This window comes from Lacerta agilis, chromosome 5, assembly GCF_009819535.1.
Source record: "Lacerta agilis isolate rLacAgi1 chromosome 5, rLacAgi1.pri, whole genome shotgun sequence".
Classification (NCBI taxonomy): domain Eukaryota; kingdom Metazoa; phylum Chordata; class Lepidosauria; order Squamata; family Lacertidae; genus Lacerta; species Lacerta agilis.
The window spans coordinates 58,716,575-58,735,423 of NC_046316.1; the positions used below are offsets into that span (position 1 = coordinate 58,716,575).

The window sequence follows — 18,849 nt, forward strand, 5'->3', positions numbered from 1 at the left end:
GACTCTCAAGAGTCTCCTCCAGCACCATAATTCAAAAGCATCAATTCTTCGGCGATCAGCCTTCTTTATGGTCCAGCTCTCACTTCCATACATTACTACTGGGAAAACCATAGCTTTAACTATATGGACCTTTGTCGGCAAGGTGATGTCTTTGCTTTTTAAGATGCTGTCTAGGTTTGTCATTGCTTTTCTCCCAAGAAGCAGGCGTCTTCTAATTTCGTGACTGTTGTCACCATCTGCAGTGATCATGGAACCCAAGAAAGTGAAATCTCTCACTGGTCCTTTAGGCTAGTAGTGATTAACTGTTCATGGTTTATCAATTAATTGAAAGCACAGAAGTTGGAGAGCATGTTATTGACAGGGGGCAGATGTAGAGTAACAGAAGCAAAAATTTTAGGAAACTTGAGGCTTACTTAACCCTTTCCCCCTTTTTAAGTGTCCATTTTGGGATCTGATCCAACTGCATCACTGTTTCACCCAGTTGCATAAGAGACATCAATGTACATAGCAGCCCACCCTTCTAAATAATATTTTGACTGAAGAGAATCCCAAGCGAATGCCACCACCAGTGGGCAGTGTGTTGTTCTGTCAGATTCAAAATGCTGCTCAGCTACAAAGCCTCTTTTGAAGGGTCACAGTCTCCAAGCCTAATCTATCATAGAGCTGATGTGAGGATAAAGGGGCTAAGGAGAACACAGCCATATATACTAGTCCTGAGCTCCTTCTAGGAAGGGCAGAATAAAACGATGCAGCCTGTTTATTCCTGGGGTTGAGGTGAGGTGGGGGTGACTGTGGCCCTGCAGATAGTGTTGGACTCAGTCTCACATTTTCTATCAGCCCCAGCCGGTGAGGAATTATAGAATAACGTTTTGGAGGACAGGTATTGTAGGGGAAGCTGTAGAAGAAACTGAGGGCAAGAGATGTTGAGGAAGGGAAAGGGATTTAGAGAAAAACAAAACTTTTGGGTCAAAACACCTTATGATAAGACATTCTGCGAAAACTGCTCACTTCCATGTCTGTTGGGTAGAGAGGAGGTCCTTGAAATAGTGCTAATTTTGCGGAAACAAGATTGCTTTCTTGAGGGACTGCAGCCCAGTGCAGGCAAAACTGAGGTGAAGGCAGAACTGAGACAGAACAAGCCCCCTCCCTCGGTGTGCTGTTCTGGGTTATATTCCTGAGTTTCCCCCTGAGCCAATTTCAGGGTGTGTGAGGGGAACGAGAAGGGAGGAGGAAAGCCCCATTGTGGAAGCCCTTGCATAGGGGCTCTGTTGTTGGGGGTTTGTTAGGTGAATCCTGCCCAGGGATAGAGCTCTCTAGAACTCCAGAAGCAGACAAGGCAGTGTCAATCCATTTCTGCGTGGCAGTGCTGGTAACACAACTGAATGAGAAGAAGAAGAAGAAGAGGAGTTTGGATTTGATATCCCGCTTTTCACTACCTGAAGGAGTCTCAAAGCGGCTAACATTCTCCTTTCCCTTCCTCCCCCACAACAAACACTCTGTGAGGTGAGTGGGGCTGAGAGACTTCAGAGAAGTGTGACTAGCCCAAGGTCACCCAGCAGCTGCATGTGGAGGAGTGGAGACGCGAACCCGGTTCCCCAGATAACGAGTCTACCGCTCTTAACCACTACACCACACTGGAATGAGAGGGAGCACACCAGCAGTGCCTGAACAGAAAGCAAAAATCCTTTATTGTACACAGTACAGAATGTAATGCAGCTTTGCAGGAGATATATTATATAGCCCTGCTCAGGCAACAGTCATTTCACATCAATCCTCAGATTAACCCTTTCTGCACTATGGACTTCCCATAACCAATTAAACAAAACGAAACCCACTGTTTTGGTTAAGCCCTGGGGCATAATTTTGGGGGTGGGGGGGGCGCTGCAGCTGACTTTGCTGCTGCCCTGTGCTTTTTTGACAGGCCACATGATACTTTCTGGGGAGAGTTGCCGAGTCGTCTACAAAGAGTTAATCTTCATACTTTAAAAAAAAAACAAGTGAAGTTAGTCAAAAACCCAAACAAAGTTATCAAAGCAGAAAGAGAAATCCTATACAGCATTTACAACAAAAATTGGAGTCCGCGGGGAAAGATATGCATATTTGGGTCAAGCACGGTATGGGTGCATGCTGAATGCAGCTCGCAGCAAGAAGAGGGGGAATTTCTGAAGGATCCAGAGATGTTTTATATATAATGATCAACTCTGACCAACTCCCCTTCCTCTCTGATTTTTCTTTTTCTTTTTTTTACAAACCCAAGTTATATATATATATATATATATATTCCTTTTTTAAAAAAATCCTCTTAAAATATGCAACTTGCATGAACTGAAGGAGGGTAATGCAACTTACAGATGAAGCTAAAAAATACGTCTGTATACACATCTTGCACCTCTCTTGCTCGCAAGCCTAGGGAGAACTGGAAAAGGTAGTTCAGCTGTTACAAGACAATGCCGCCACACGGTCAGGACTGCCCTGCCTGGGAGAAGATCAATGGCTGGAGCTGCCTTGTATTATATACATACAGTCCCCAGTTGCAGGAAAAGCCAAGCAGCTTGCATTTGCTGCTGCTGCTGCTGCATGGGAGCATACTCTGAATGCAGAGCACACTGTACAAACTGTCCTGGACAGCATCCACTGCAGAACAGCACAAAGCAGAAATGCACATGGAAGGGCAAGGGACCTCCCCCACCCGCCGCCGCCAAGCTGCAGCAACCTTCGCGTTGGCGCTGCTGGAAGCAAGAAAGCAGCAGCTCAGCTTTGCCAAAAGCTGGTTTTGCCTTAAGATACAAAAAACCTGGTTACAAATGTTGCCCCACAACATAAAAAGTGTTTTGGCCGAGGGCCGCCCCCCCCCACTTCCCCTAAAAGCAAGCCATCCATGTGCAGCCTTGCAACAGAGGGGGTGGCCAAGTGCCTGTGTGGCTCATAGGGATCTGGTAGGTTAAGTGCTGTCCTTTATGTTGGGTTTGCTTATTATGGACCAAAATTATTATTATTATTATTAATTATTATTATTATTACACAAAACAAATCAAAATAATCAGAAGGAAAAGCTTCCTCAGATTGAAGAGCTGTCGACTGAGAACCCAGAGGGGCTGAGCTAATTCAGCCATGCCTGGAGAAGCACCACACTAAGCCATGACCCATCCGAAAAGGGCTTATGCTGCGCTGGCTCCTTAGCACCCGGGAGCCCTTTCCATTATACAAGGTAGATACAAGGATTGTGATTGTTACATAGCGTATTTTCTTGACATTTGCTAATCACACACTGTCTATTCAAGTCCTGTGAACATCTTTTTTGTCACACACGACCCTAAGCAACCGGGCCCAGAAGACACCCCCATGTTGCAAGTCCCTCCCCAGCTGTTCTTCACGGTGGCAGCCGAAGCGATCAGCAACAGGAGGCCCTACTCACTAGCCATGCTACTGTCTGCCTTCAAGGTGGAGGGCCGTTAAGTATTTTAGGCTCTTCCGATAATATTTGCAAAGAGCAGTTTTATGAACAGCAGAAATTCTTTACAAAAAACAACAAAAACAAAAAACTTTTTTTTGCCCTTATTTTTTGGAACTGGAGTCTCTGAAGGTCAGCATTCAAGCTGCCCGGTGAGTCAGTAAGCAAAGCCCTCGGCGTAAGGGAGGTTGCTGCAGTGATCCAGGTCCAGGAGGTATGCGGAGTTGTCTTCAAAGTGTGTCAGAGGTAAGGTGTCATCTTCATTCACATGGCAGTCTGGTTCAGCTTTTAAGAACGGGCGCTGATTGTCAGGGAAGGCCATGGAGAAGAGGGCATCGGGGTCACAAACAAACTTGTAGACATACCGCTCTCCAGCCACCTTAAAAGAAGAAGAAGGGTAATACAGGTAAGGAAGGGGCAGGTATGTATGACTGCATATATGGATGGATGGTTCAACTGCCATGTGAAGATGGATTAACAGACAGGAGAGACAGGAAGTGAAGAGTCCTTGTTATAGCAGTAGTAATATGTTCTTCAGGGGTTACTTTCAAAATGTTACTGCCCTTTATTACTTCCCAGTAGCAACATAACTTCTCAAAATCTGTTGTGAAGGAAGAGTGCAGAGTATGTGCAAGCAAGTGCCTTTCAAAAACCCGACTTCCCAGAATTGTATTTTATCCTTTCTAGGATATTTGTACAAGTCTGTAAAGCATTATAGCTAGGCTGTGTGAGAGCTGACATTCTACCAGAACATTGCAGAAGTGCAAGCTTCAGTATATTAGTCATCATGAGAAAATCATTCTTTTTATTTATTTAAAGGATATTTCTAGCTCTTAAGTTGGCAAAAATAGACTCAAAAGTATGCCTGGTGAAATCTCAGAACCTGAGAGTGGGATGGGCATGATATATACTGAATGGGGGCAAGGCTACGTGTAGTCTGCCGTTGTGCAGTAAGTTTTTTTGCACAGAGTACACAAAGAACTTGCAATATACACCTTCCAAAAGCAATAAACTGGAGGAGGTGAAATAATGTAAGAAAACAGGTTTGCTGTGGGGTTGGGGCACAGTTACTTATCTCATAATACATTTCTTAGTATTTAAGGTGCCACAGACTCTTTGAAATGCTTTGCTAAGGTGGCTGCAGAATTGGAATGACAATCTCATAGGCTCCATTCTTTGAACAATAGTGCCTGCTGGGGTTGAGCCCATGTCAGAGAAGCAAAGAAAACGAAAGTAAGCCTTGACAAGCTACTTGTGAACTTCAAGTCAGGTTTAGATGTGGTGGACTTTGTCAGTTTGCATTTCTTAGTGCAGAAAGTATTGATCTGATGTGTAGCGATCTTTCCTATTCTAATTAATTCAAGAGGGTTCTGGAAGCTTCTCTGTGTGAAAGAAACAAGCAGAAGGTTCATGATGTTTGGGTTATTCCTTCAGAGAAGCTGAGTACAGCTGGCTTAAACTGGCTCTCTTACCTCTTTCAGTCAAGGTCATGCTGACTATAAAAGTAGGGCCAGAAGGGAGCCTGGGTTTCACTTTCTCTTTCTATCTCTTTTCCTCCTGGTGTGGTGTTTTGTACATAGTATGTTTAGTGTTAGGGTTGAGACTTATTATAAGTTATTTTAAGTTTAAGTTAAGTCTGCTGCAACTGGATTTCTTAAGCACAGTGCCAATCTTGAATGCATTGGATTTGCGACCATTATGCTCATTTGCCTTCAGTAGCAGTAAAACTTTGCTGGAGGAAATATTAATTGCCTCTGGTCTATTTTTTGGGAATCCTGCAATGTGTTTAAGTTTTTACTCTGCTAACTGTATGCTGGCATCTGCTCTGGATCAATACAGTCGTACCTTGGGTTATGTATACTTCGGGTTGCATACTCTTCGGGTTACGAACTCCCATAACCTGGAAGGGTAACCCGCTGCGCGCACGGTCTGCACATGTGCAGAAGCTGTCTGCGTGCTTTGCGCATGCACAAAGCTTATTTTTCAGGTTACGTACAGCAACCCGGAACCAATTAAGTACGTAACCCGAGGTATGACTGTACTGAGTAGAATTTCAGTGACAGACTTCCTGCAGAAATGTAACTGATGAAGTGTTACAGACTTTGCTTTTAGACAGTGCAGTATATACCTAACCAAGTGACTTCAACATCAAAAGACATATTATGGAAAAGGTCCCAGGGAGGGTATTGAGAAATCTCAGATGCAACAAGCAGCAGGGAGTGGCTCGCAACACTCATGAAACCACATTCCATGCAACAAATGCAACAGATATTAGTGTACTATTGGATGGAGGAAGAGAAGAATCTTGTCCTCCTCACACACAACATAGTATTGCAGTTTTAGGACTAGGGAAATTAAATGTAGATGGTGCAAAGAAATGAAAAATAAATTTGCTTTTTTGCGTGCTGAAAACGGATTGTCTGGAAATGCACCAAGAAATGGTGTGTTGGCTCTCTTTCCTCCAATTAGGCAGATGGAACAGGAGGAAGAGTGGTCCTGAAAAGTAAGCCATAACTGTGCCAAAGACTGTTCCTTTACAACCACACAGCTCTCACGTACCAAGGATGTTCAGAGGAAGGAGTGGGCTGCTCACCTTTTGCATTATGCCTTTTTCATAGTAGTAGCGAAGAGAACGGCTAAGCTTGTCGTAGTTCATTGCCGGACGATTCTTCTGGATCCCCCACCGACGAGCTACCTAAGAAGGTAGAGAATACAGCCATGAAGCTCTGCAATGCTTGTCAAGTGTTTTGGCATATTGGTTGGAAAGTCTTTGTGATCAAGCCCCTCCCTCTAGGGGAGACAAAAATACCACCAGTAAGGCCACAGGTTCTGAACTACTTGTATGCAGGCCTAGGTTGGGGGAATCAAATAGGGCACTGGGATCTTCCAGGGGGCCTTACCATGAAACATATGAAGCCTCTGAGCCTCCTTGGCCCCCTTGGTCATGAGGAGGTGAGGGGCATTTCCCTTTTCTCCCTTGAAAAGCACAGAGAGTTGAAGAAGGAAGTTGGAAGAGTGATACTTCCCCCCCCCCCACTTCCCCTTTCAGGTCTATGTACTTTTCAAAGGCTCAGAAAAAAATCTGCTGGATCCACATTTTACCCGGATCCCTTGGAAAAGCAAGATTTGTGCATGCATGCTTTCTTTCTGTTTGTAAAGAGGGAGGGGGAAGAAGTGGTGGTACCCAGGGCAAATCATTCAAAAATCCACATGTGTCCATAGGCCTAAAAGACTGGAGACCCCCCCCCCAAACTTAGCACATAGTTAACAATTGCTTCTTGGTGCTTCACAAAGTCACGGACAACCAGTCAAACTTTGCTGGCCAGGGCACAGAGTATTGACCAACAGACCGTTAGCATGTCACACTTTTTGACTGCAATGGAAACCATAGCCAGCAAGGCATGACCAGGAAACCCAACAACGCTGCAGTGTGTTCCTAATGGGTGGCAAGAGCACCGACTCAATTCCAATACGATTCTGGAGCAGTCGTGTGGAGGGGATTACTCATTTTAGCTCTCTTTGGGAGCAGGTTCTGATGACATAAGCCTGCTGCCAACCAACCCACTGTTTCCCAGGGGATTTCTGGAATGGACAATCTGCAAGGCACTCAGAGAAGATTGATGGGATTTCCTTGCACTAAGTGCACCGAGGCAGCTTGCATCCACCTGAGGCATCGCAAAGGCCCAGAACAGCAGTCCGAGCCAAATACACAGGGTGTTTCCAGCAGCCGCAGCAGCTAACTACATTCGTATAGTGTACCTGCTCCGTCTGGTTTTTCATCAGAGCAAAGAAAGAGGAATGGAGATGCAAGGATCAATTAAACAGGTACACCATCCTCAGAGAAAGCAGCACCCTGCCTCACTGCAGCTCCAACACAGAGAATAGCATCTACTTCTCACTACCTACCCCTCTCTGCCCCTTCTCCATCTATTACAGGATTTCAATTAAAGCGCCAGGAAAACCTCCAACAGAACTGACATCTTGCTCCCCTTCGCACCCATCTTTTCCTGCCCTGCCACCCTGAGCAGGAATGTGTCTGGAGCAAAGCACAGCAGCATGCATACAGCAGCGCTTAGCAAGTTCAACAGCACACCAGTTGCCGCAGCGTCAAAGGAAGAAGAAGCACAAGAAGCTCTGCTGTGTTGTTTTAAGGCAACAGAGAGCGACAGGCTTCTCAATATCGTGGGGGGACTGTACCTCTCTTAACAGGCTCCAGGACGGAAGCATGTTCGGTTACATTTTGCATGTTCAGACACAAGTTCTTTGCATATGGATGTAACGACAGGAAGAGAGCGGAGAGCGCGTTGCCAATGCACAGATTCCAAGCGGCCCTGGAGCTGCAGTTACATAATCACCTCTCAGCACACGGGCTTTGATTACGCGGTAAGAGCTTCCTCTTGCTGCTGCACAGCAGGGCACAGAAAGCCACAAACTCCTCCAAAGCCCCTCATCCTCTCGCAGAAAGCAAGGTCTCTTAACAGCCTTTTGATCATATAAGAGAGCCCACTTCCATTTACTTCGGCCAGACTCATTGAGAGAAGAGGCTTCAAATCTATGAAGCTTTTCACCTTGTGTGCGTGGGGAAGCAAGGCTAAGCAATGTGGCTGTGCGTCTCCCACTTGCGCTCCTTTGGCGTACTCGCCAAAGGAAAACTGCCAGACAGCGCAAGATTCATGGCTCAAGCATTTCCAGATCAAAGCCATGCCTTTTTCTAATGGAGAGGGGGTGAAACGGCCAACTCTCACAGACCTCTGACTAGTGGGGGGGGGGTGGACTGCCAAATTGTTGTTTGAAAAACCACAATTTCCATGCCGAGTGTACTGTATATTATGGATAATTACCCACCATGCACTGCCTGGCTCAGCTGTGCAGCTGGTTTCAATTATTAGTCAAACAGCTTCCTTCTCTGTATCATTCAGCACAACCCAGCACACCACAAGATTCCTCTTGGTAATTTCAAGGGTTTATTTACAAAAACCAGTGTCTCCACAGGGCGACGACAGAGCAAAGCCTACTCAGCAACAGAGGGAATTAGCAGAAAGTCTTTCTGCAAGGCACAACCAAGTGTCTGAAGCTTAATGAGAAAAGTGGGGTGTGGGGGGGGGAGAGGGGGATGCGGTAGAGGGGAAATAGGGGGAGAGAGAGGGATGAGCCAATACGAACAAAATTGGAAGCATAAGAAATCCATTGCTAAAAATATATGTGTTAGGAAGCTTATATGTGTAATGGCAAAAAAATAAGATGTGTTATGTTGTCACAAAGTAATTTAATACCTGCAGTGATAATGCATAATGAGCAATATGAAAGACAAAACACTGAAAATACAAACAGACAAAAATATAGCAGGATTGCCAAAGAATCGATGCTTTTGAATTATGGTGCTGGAGGAGACTCTTGAGAGTCCCATGGACTGCAAGAAGATCAAACCTATCCATTCTGAAGGAAATCAGCCACGAGTGCTCACTGGAAGGACAGATCCTGAAGCTGAGGCTCCAGTACTTTGGCCACCTCATGAGAAGAGAAGACTCCCTAGAAAAGACCCTGATGTTGGGAAAGATGGAGGGCACAAGGAGAAGGGGACGACAGAGGATGAGATGGTTGGACAGTGTTCTCGAAGCTACTAACATGAGTTTGGCCAAACTGTGGGAGGCAGTGGAGGATGGGGTGCCTGGCGTGCTCTGGTCCATGGGGTCACAAAGAGTCAGACACAACTAAATAACTATACAACAACACAGCAGGATCATGTAGAAACCAAGATCAAGGTCTTACTATCCAACATGAGTCTCTGTTTGCTGATTTCATGGCTATGAAATGTTTTCTTTGTGTTTTGTATCAATCTCAGTCTATTTATTCAATTTGGATTATCTTTATTAATGAAACACATCAACAAGAAAAATAAACACACCAAACTGTTAATCAGTGATAGTGCTTCAAGTATTTTACCTTTTAAAAGGGAAGTGCATATTCCCAGTCATTGAATATGACCTGCAAAAACCAACTACTCTTCCAAACTATAATGCAAAATATTGTTATAGTTATAATGCAGCAAACACACATTGTAGCCTCTCTAAGAATGCTGAGAGCACTTGTTTTCAACCATAACTGATTAACAAATGGGTAGCTTTTTTTTGGCCTTCCCACTGATACGTTCCTCATGAATAAGAATTGTCCGAAATGGGTGAATGAACTAGCCTCCCATCAGCATTTTTTCAGAACATTGAGAAAATAGCTCAACTGCATTGATGGACTTCTGAACAATTCTATCCCTTTGAGGTCACTGTATATCTTGGTCTTCCATTTATTTTATATTTCCAGTGTCTTTATATTTTGTTCTGCTCACTGCATATTATTGCTGCAGTTTACCAACCACATGGTGGACCAAGAAGCAGAACTGTTTTTCACATTACAGTGTTTAGCTTTATATTTATTTCTTTAAAAGGGGGGTAGACTTCTTGTGCCTCTAGTTATGAGAAAAGAGACACATTCTCTGTACCTGCTATCTGGGGAGCTTCTATGGAAAGCCAAGTAAGCTGTGCCAAAGGATCAAGGAGAAAACAACATGCAAGAAATGGATGCTGGCTAGACTCTGTGTTATATGCTGCCTACTTTTTACATTTGCAAATTCTGATTGCTTTTTATATCGTGCACATTTGTAAAACTACCAACAACTCACCCACAACTTTCCCTAAAAGCTGACGAGAAGCAAACAGCAAAGCAAAAAAAACAAACAAAGCAGAAATCAGTATGGAAAAAAGGGTGAGGGATAGCTCAGCATTAGCACTCAGCATCTGCAGGTAGATGGTGGGACCTACATATTGCCAGTGAGTCCCACACCTGGACTCTTTATCATCCAAAGGGCAGAATCCAGTCCCTGACTATGTGCTATATTTCAGATAAGTTTCATGAAATCAGGGGGAAATTTTCCTGCTCTAAGCTTGGAGCTGGTGGTTGCAGGGGCAGACGATAAACCCTGACTCCCCAACGGCTCAGAGCTTTGGGGTGTGTGGAGGCTGGCTCTGCCAATGGATTGTATGCCACTTGGTTCTACTCAAAAGAGACCCACTGACATTAACGAACATGACTTAGATCCATTAATTTAAACAGATCTACTCTGGATAGCATTTAGTTAGATACAACCCTCTGTGCCTTATGTTCCGAGACTGGAAACCCAACAGGAGCAATTCCCCACATTGTTGACTCCCCAATGGTTCTGAGCTGCAGGAGGAAGGTTCCCTGCTTGCTCTGCCTCTGCGCCCAATGGGTGCTCCAATCTCAGGGCACCCATCAGGTGCAGATAGAGGCCCCCACCTCCCCTTTCCACCTTGGAGATGGGAGACAAAGGCTTGCACTTTCACCCACCAAGAATAGAACCCAAACAAATTTCAGGTTGGGGCTGGGGAGAGTGCAGGGTTCATCCCCTCTCCTCTGTAGCTCCAGGATCTGAAGGAAGCCTCACGCTCATCTTGCACATCAGAGTCCGCCTCACGTTTTGCACTCGGGCCTCCCTCGCCACGAGATTATCAAACCCTGCCAATGCTCATCTTGCACACCAAGACTGCAAGTGGAGTCCCTCAACTTCCTCACCCCACCTGGTTTAGAGTCAAAGTCACTTTTGAGGAAGTTTGCAGTGTGAACTGAACAGAACGTTCTGTTGAGTCAGGCAGTGTCTAATGGGTTGCAGTCGTGCTCCAGAATCAGAGCCTCATACAAGGTGCATTGTGTTCGGTCTAATCCAATTGCATTTTATCTCTAATAAGGTTATAAAACCACACTAGCTGGACAAGATCTTCTGAAGACTGAAAGACAACCCAGGCAGTTAAGACAGGGAGCCATTGCTGGCAAATAATCATGTCTGGGAACAGCCAAACTAAGCAATTTTGTGCTCAACAGGTTCAGCAAGAAATGTGGACGCAGAGCCTTGTGCCATCTGCTCTGCAGTTTCCCCATCTGACCTTAATGTGGACCAGGAAAGAACGAACAAGCAAATAAATAACAAGGCCAGAAATGGCTTCATTTACAGTATCTCTGCCCACTGTTGCAGCCCTGGACATTGAGCCCTGCCACCTGCATCTTGGAGTAAGTTAATAATGAGGACTCAGAGAGGAGATGGATCTACTTGTGCCCTTGCCAAGTTGCCACATGAAATGCCCGCATAGTGCACCATTGCTCAGCAGTGAATGAGGCAGATTTGGAAGTTACACTGGAAGCACCAACAAGAGGTATCCTGTTTATGCATACTGTGCAAAAGGTTCCAGTTACAGGTGGGTAGCCGTGTTGGTCTGCCATAGTCAAAACAAAATCGAAAATTCTTTCTAGTAGCACCTTAGAGACCAACTGAGTTTGTTCCTGGTATGAGCTTTCGTGTGCATGCACACTTCTTCAGATAAGCATGGTATCTGAAGAAGTGTGCATGCACACGAAAGCTCATACCAGGAACAAACTCAGTTGGTCTCTAAGGTGCTACTAGAAAGAATTTTCGATTTTGTGCAAAAGGTGACATTGCACACTTCTACCATGGGTAGATACAGGAACTGTCACATCGGGTGTTGATGCATCTCTGCATGAGGGCAATGCTCAGCCAGCATGGCACACATTGGTATTTTCTCTCGGGAGCACTTGTCATGCCACGTCCCTGTCTCAACAGGCATCATTCCAGGTTGGGTGTGCCAGTATCAGTGAACTGCAGCCATTGTGTCCCACCAGGCAGACTTACAGAAGCTCCTGAACAAGCATCTGGGTTCCTGCGACTGTTCCTGAATCACTGCTATTTGATTCTCAATGTAAGTCATTTTAGACAGAAAAGGACAGTAGGGAAGGAATTAGGACAAAACCACCAACTTTTTGTAATCTTTATGGTACGTGCCCAATTTTAGCACTAAGCAAAAAACACACACCAGTTTCCACCATAAGGCCGAAGTCATCACCAGTCCTACTCCACAACCTCTGTGCCCCCTTCAGTTAGCCAGACCTCAAACCTTCCCATTCTAGCATGTCTCTCCTAGTGCTACTAGGCCCTCGGGTTAAGTGGCTTGGTCCAGAGGTCAACAGAAGCTAAGTGGCAGCATTTCACATCAGCCAGCCTAAGGTCTCATCCAGCTCCCTTCTCTCAGTGACAACTTTCATTTGAACTCCAAGCATTTCATCCTCTGCTACATTCTAGTAGGCTTCCAGCCATTCTGTCAGCTGAAATTCAAACCTTTTGTTTTGACAGTAAATTAAAGTGCAACCGTCACAGCCATTTTGGAGGCTCACTCTCAGATTTCTTTTACCTCTTCTGGCTCAATCAGCTTGAACTCCATGCCTCTGCCTGTCCAGGCGATGAAGTGAGCATTGGCTGGGTCGTCGAGGAGTGTGACGAGGAACTGCCACAGCTGGAGTGACCCTCGCCTCTGGTATGGAGGTCCTTCACGGTATACTGTGGGCTCTTGCTTCACTTTACCTGTTCCCAACAATAGCAACACACACCAGTTAGAAATGACATCCCAAGTGCCTCAACCTACCCCCTGCTGCAGTTTCCATTAACTTCTGGATTATCTGAAAGAAGCCAGGTGAGCGAGGAAGTGGCTACACATCTGGCTGCGGATGCTTTTTTTTTTTTTTTAAACTCCTCTCCCCATGAAGCAATATGCTATATAGGCATCTGAATGTGAAAGCAACTCTGCACCTGGCTGGCAGCACTTCCTTCATAGGCTTTATCATCCAACTGAGTGGCACTTAGCTCCACTCCTGGAGCCCTATGTCTTGCAGCAAATTTCCCCATAATATTCAGTACAAACAAGGTAGATCTTATTGAAGCCCACGGGTGAATTGGCTAATTAGTGGCCAATTCTGACCTCTCTGGAGTTCTGCAAAATCTCCACCCCAGACAAACCTAAGTGGATGGTCCCTTACCTTCCATCCTCTCTGGTACAACACAGGTGTCATCAAAGTAGAGCCGGGCATCTTTCTCATAGGGGAATCCTAGGAAGATGAAACACTCACCTATTAGCTCACCACAAATTCTTGTTTTATTCTCTGCAATGTATTGCACTCGCGCGCGCGCGCACACACACACACACACACACACACACACACATTATTAAGCTGTTCCTTCCTGGACGGTTTGATTCGCTTCATTGCATTGCTTGTTGGCAGCAATGGCAGCTACTCAGCCATTCATTAAAAGCAACAGGTAAGGCCTTGAAATGCTTATTTGCAAATGTGCCAGCTGCTGCTTCTGCCAACTCCATGGGCTTGTCCAGACAGAAAGTTCCCACATAGTTGGTTTCACACAGAAGTGCTAAACCGCAAGTGGAGCAAAGAGTACTGCAAACAAAGTACTGAGAAGCTGTTTTTCTTGCACTGCAGTCCTTCACTTGGACTCTGTCACCTGCATTGCCTCCCCCCCCCCCCAATCCCCAGGCCGGCATTTAGACTGGCTGGGACAAGCATGGGGGTTGCTTGCAAGAGTATCTAACCACTACACCATCCATGCTGGGTAAGGCCTGGAGGACAAGCCAGGCTTTGCCCATTTTGCTCACTGATGGTATTGGACTCTCCATCCACACCACCCCCCTTTGATCAACTTGCAAGTACTTTGCCAGTTCAAATGAGGTGATGTGTGACCGGATCCACTACCTGCCTTGCCAGAACACTTGCAAACTGATTAGAAACAGGGATGAGAAAGCTGTTGGACCTCCAGCTCCCATTGGTCCTATCCAGCATGGCCAATAGTCAGGGTGATGGAGTTGTAGTCCAACATCTGAAAGGCCTCCATGTTCCTATCCCTGGACTACAGAGGAAGGGAGGGATCCTGTTGTAGGTTGCCTCCTCCAAAAAGACCAAGAAGCAGTTTAAAGGATCCAATCCTGGAGACTAGAAAAATGTTACATGCCTTATTGGAAACTGGGTTGAAAGCAAAATCTTTCATTGACACGTAACCTCTAGTTCTGTACTATGAAAATCATAATCAACAACTTGCTATGAAATCTCTCTTTTGGCTAAAGCACGGCCTATAGATCCACTATCCTTCCAGCTATGGTCATTATCACAGTTAATGAGACATGAAGGAATGCTTCACACAATATGATTTGTGTGTATGTGCAAACCACTTTAAAAATGTGACAAATACACATGGATCTGTTTTGCCACCTTTATCAGCTAGGCCAGTGTGCTGGACTCGACTTTGTTTATTACAATTATTTCCTATGTCGCTTCAATCACAGGTGGCACACGCAAAGTTCCCAGGCACTCCCCTATCAGGCACTTAGCTCCAAACCTCCTTGGTACATTATCAGTAAGAGAGCCATTTTCAGTACACAGCATGGAATACATGCAACTTCCTGCCAGTGTAAGAATTTGTCACACGTGGAAAAGCCCTTGGCTATCATCGTAAGGGCAGTGATTATTAGATGGACCCGCTCCATTCAAACCATGCCAAAATGGGCTTGCTGCTTCAGGGTGTAGCTACTGAGTTGAAGATAGTTCTCTCCTGTATATCTGTATACATCTGAGAGAGACCCTTCTTGCTCAGATAAAGTTCCACTGAAGTCAGGCATTTAGAGCCACGGTTGCAGCTGGCATTGCCACCTAATGTGCCAAAGAGGGAGGCAGGAAGGAAGAAACCACTTGTGGGTAAAAGGAAACAAGCCGTATCTCTGTCCAAGGAAGGAAATGGGTGAAAGAGATATTGAATTCTGACAGGCCCCAAAACAGCTCTGTCAATCTATTTGCCATGCTAGGAAGCTCCCATCAGGCCCAACAAGCATGGCCAATGGCCAGAGAAGATGGGAGCTGCAGTTCAACACCATCTGAAAGGCTACAGGCTCCTCACTCCTGCAGTAACTCGGCCTTCCCCAACCTGGTGCCCACCAGTTGTTCTAGACTACAACTCCCATCAAACTCAGCATTTAGTCCAAAACATCTGGAGGACATCAGGCTGGGGGAAGCTGAGTTACAGCTAGACAACGAGGACTTAGCAGGAGGCAGATACATCACAATCTGAATAAAACTGGCTTCCCCAGTCCATTTAAAGTTTATGGCATAAATACATAATTAACAGCTGTAAGATGACATACTTACTCTTGGCAACTGCCAATTTTCTGCTAGGGATGGGTAGGAGCACTTACTATCTATGAAGATCTAACACAGAACTCAGCGGATTGAAGAAAGCTCAGCGTGGCTGAATTTTGTTGCTGAGACAATCAGTCTTTTCGATCAGCACTCAATGTGGGTGATCTTCCCCAGCGTTTGCTGAGCCATCAGTACACCTCATTAGGGCAGTGAGTTTCACAGCACCAGAAAAGTCAGGAAAGAGCATAGAAACAGGCTCAGAGATAGTAAGAGGAAGAAGGGAAATGCCTAGAGCACAAGGAAGTCCATGGTTCAAATCTAACCACTGAATTCACTAGGTGAGTGCCACTGTGGTGCAGTGGTTAGAGCACTGGATGAGGACTGGGGAGACCTTGGTTCATATGCTCATTTGGACCAGTCACCAACTCTTAGCCTAACCTACCTCACAGGGTTGTTGTGAGGATAAAAGGGAGAGAGGATCATGTAGACACCACCTTGAGCTCCTTTGAGGACAGCAAGATGTAAACATGAATAAACAAAAATGAACACGTGGTCTTAGGCAAGCCACTCTCTTGCAGCCTTGCTTCCTCCATCATATAGCCTTAGGCTGCTGTAGGGATCACAAAAATATAGACCTCTCAACACCCTTAGCTCTGTAAAAATGCTTGAAGTGTCTTGCTATTATAAATTTCCTGGCACCATTTCCCTTACGTCGTCTCTTATGTTACAGCAAAAGGGGCCTCTAAGCAGAGGCATGTAAGCCAGCACTTCTGGTTCATGGGAGACCGGTGTTTCTCCTCTCCTTCCGCTGAATAATCACATCTACATTCCTTTCCATTTTACCTCATATGTGATAGACTACATGTACTCAGCCTTGGTCACCTGGTGCTGTCCAGATGTTTGGACTACAACTCCCATCAGACCCAGCCTGCATGCTGGCTTGCACCTGATGGACTTGTAGTCCAAAATTTATGGACAGCACCAAGTTGTGAAGGTTGTTGTACATCCTGACTTCCCACTTACCATCATGGCTGTTGGAGAAGTAGCCTCCTCCTCCTCCTCTTACATATGCTGATTGACAGTTAGGCACTTCTGAAATAAAGATGGAATTGGGGTTAACACCACCCTGAACCGAACACACTTCACTTCTTCTCCAGGTTAAACAGTGGACAGACCAACGAAGAAAATCCCCGGTGCACCAATGTCTAGGTTTGGCAAGATTCCCTTGACCGTGTTCTTCTCGGAAATGCAGCATTTATTTTTACGATTCTCCAGTATGCTTCTCTGAATGTTTTGCAGAGTGCATCTTCCATCCAGATAGGAAAGAAATGTATTTCTGCACCCATTACTTTTGAAGGGTGCAATCCCAAGCTGGGAGTAAGCCCTACTGACAACCATGAGACCTATTTCCAAGTAAAAAATATAGTGTTGCACTGCAAGGCTTTCCAAGGGCTTTCTAAATGTACCTTGGAGTGGGCCCAGGTGGGATTTAAAATCAGATGGAAACCATGCACAAATTATTATGCAACCAATTTCTACACGTCTGCAAACCCCAAAAACAGAAGGAGGTTCTGTGAAAATTCTCCGCGGCTGGATTCAGATAACAGTCTGTGCCACAGAGGTTGCTGCAAAACTCACCAAGTGGAGACCCCGGTTATCTGTAGAATCCAGCCATGTGGTGAAGCACGTTTTGACTGGCCCCAACAATCAACTGTAGATGCATAGCAAGAATTGCATTTTTGTGTACCAAGATCCTACAGGCTGAAGTGATTCATGGATGGGAAACCTGGAGCCCTCCAGACATTGCTGGAGAGCAACTCCCAAAATCCCTGATGGTTGGGACATGCTGGCTGGAGCCGATGGAAGCTGGGAGTCCAATGACATCTGGAGAGCTACAGGTTCCCCAACACTGTTCTACATGGTTTTAAGGTTGGCACACAGACTACATAGGTAAACCCACTGTGACACAAATGGGGGTCCGGAAGCAATCTCTGAAGTTGAAGACTGGGCAATGTGGTTATCCAAAAACAAATATATCATTTTTGAAGGTCTGATCTTTCAACTTAACTCACATCAGCAAGTCAAAGTAGTAATGGAAAAGAAACCTGAGCATATGGTCCAGTCCTGTCTACACTCCCTGCTAGTGGCTCTCCAGAATCTGAGGTAGAGGCCATTTCCCATCACTTGCAACTGACTCTTTTAACTGAAGATGGCAGGGATTGAACCCATGACCTTTGCAAACACAGCAGGTGCTTTGCCACTTGGCTACAGCCCCTTCCATGAATTTCCCCTCATCTAAGAGGCCGGACTTCAGATGCAAACTATTCCTATCCTTCTGCCATCTACCATGATTTTTAAAATATTTTTTTTAACCTACTGGGATTTGGCATCAAGAGACAAGATGAATCAACAGCTAAATAGGAGATGACCTGAATTTGTGGGCAATAATACGATCCCTTGAAAAATCAGGTACATCATATTGTTCCTGGAAGCTGTAATACAACCCCCTTTGCTGCTGCAGCTGTCTCTCCCGAGAAGGCAAAGCCTTTCCAAGAGCATGTGAGAAAATAACTTAATGAACCTGCAGGAGAGGTTGGACACACTGAAAAAGTCAAGCTTAATATTTTGCATTCCCTCCGATAGCACGTGAGAAGAAGGGAAAGGGGGGGGGGGAGCCTTTAACTTTAGATCTTTCCCCATCTGTTCCACCCTGCCTCCAAGAGGTCACAGTATTTTTAGGCCTAAGGCGATTTGCAGATATGTAGTGGGCCCTGCACCAACAGCAGCTGTACAATCTAAAGTGATCAGGCAGCCCCCTCCTCCTTCCCCCTGCATGTCCCAAGGTGAGTGCTCAGCTGCAGGTTCACAGCTGCTCCATGGAGCCGGTCGCTTAACACTAGAGCTGCCAAAGAGAAGATGGGAAGACAAAGAGCTGCTGCAGAGAAAGGTGAAAAGATGCCTTCCCTTCCCTGCTCCACTTCCCGCACCAGTAATGCCTTTCAGATTATGGAAGCTTAGTTTTCCTGCTACATCTGTTGAATGCCTGATTTTAACATTTGTTCCCCCCCCCACAAAAAAGCCAGAAAGAGATAATCTAACATTCTAAGTAGGTTAAACGCTGCCACAACAGACAGCTGCTCCACCCTCTCCCTTTGCTAGAATGTGAAGAAAACAGCAGAGCTTTAATGGAACAGTAAAAAGGGGTGGGGTTTTAGAAAACTGAATGGGCAAAACATGGGAGGAGCCTGGCGGAATGTCTAGAACAAATGCATACTGCAGGTGAGACATCCCTCATAACCACGCAAGGGCTCACCGGTGCCTGCATTGTTGCCAAGGAAGGATGTATT

General features: G+C 45.6%; 1 protein-coding gene across 2 annotated transcripts in view; it reads right to left on the reverse strand.

Annotated features, from left to right (window-relative positions):
* Positions 1–3,543: 3,543 nt before the first annotated feature.
* ETV5 (ETS variant transcription factor 5) overlaps positions 3,544–18,849 on the reverse strand; it is a 37,441-nt gene continuing 22,135 nt past the window's right edge. For both annotated transcript variants that reach the window (XM_033150088.1, XM_033150089.1), the window contains exons 9-13: positions 16,526–16,594; positions 13,343–13,411; positions 12,721–12,890; positions 6,045–6,146; positions 3,544–3,830 (exon numbers count right to left, since the gene is read on the reverse strand). In XM_033150088.1, coding sequence (XP_033005979.1) covers positions 3,609–3,830; positions 6,045–6,146; positions 12,721–12,890; positions 13,343–13,411; positions 16,526–16,594 — 632 coding nt within the window. In that variant the 3' untranslated portion in view covers positions 3,544–3,608. The remainder of the gene's footprint in view (positions 3,831–6,044; positions 6,147–12,720; positions 12,891–13,342; positions 13,412–16,525; positions 16,595–18,849) is intronic.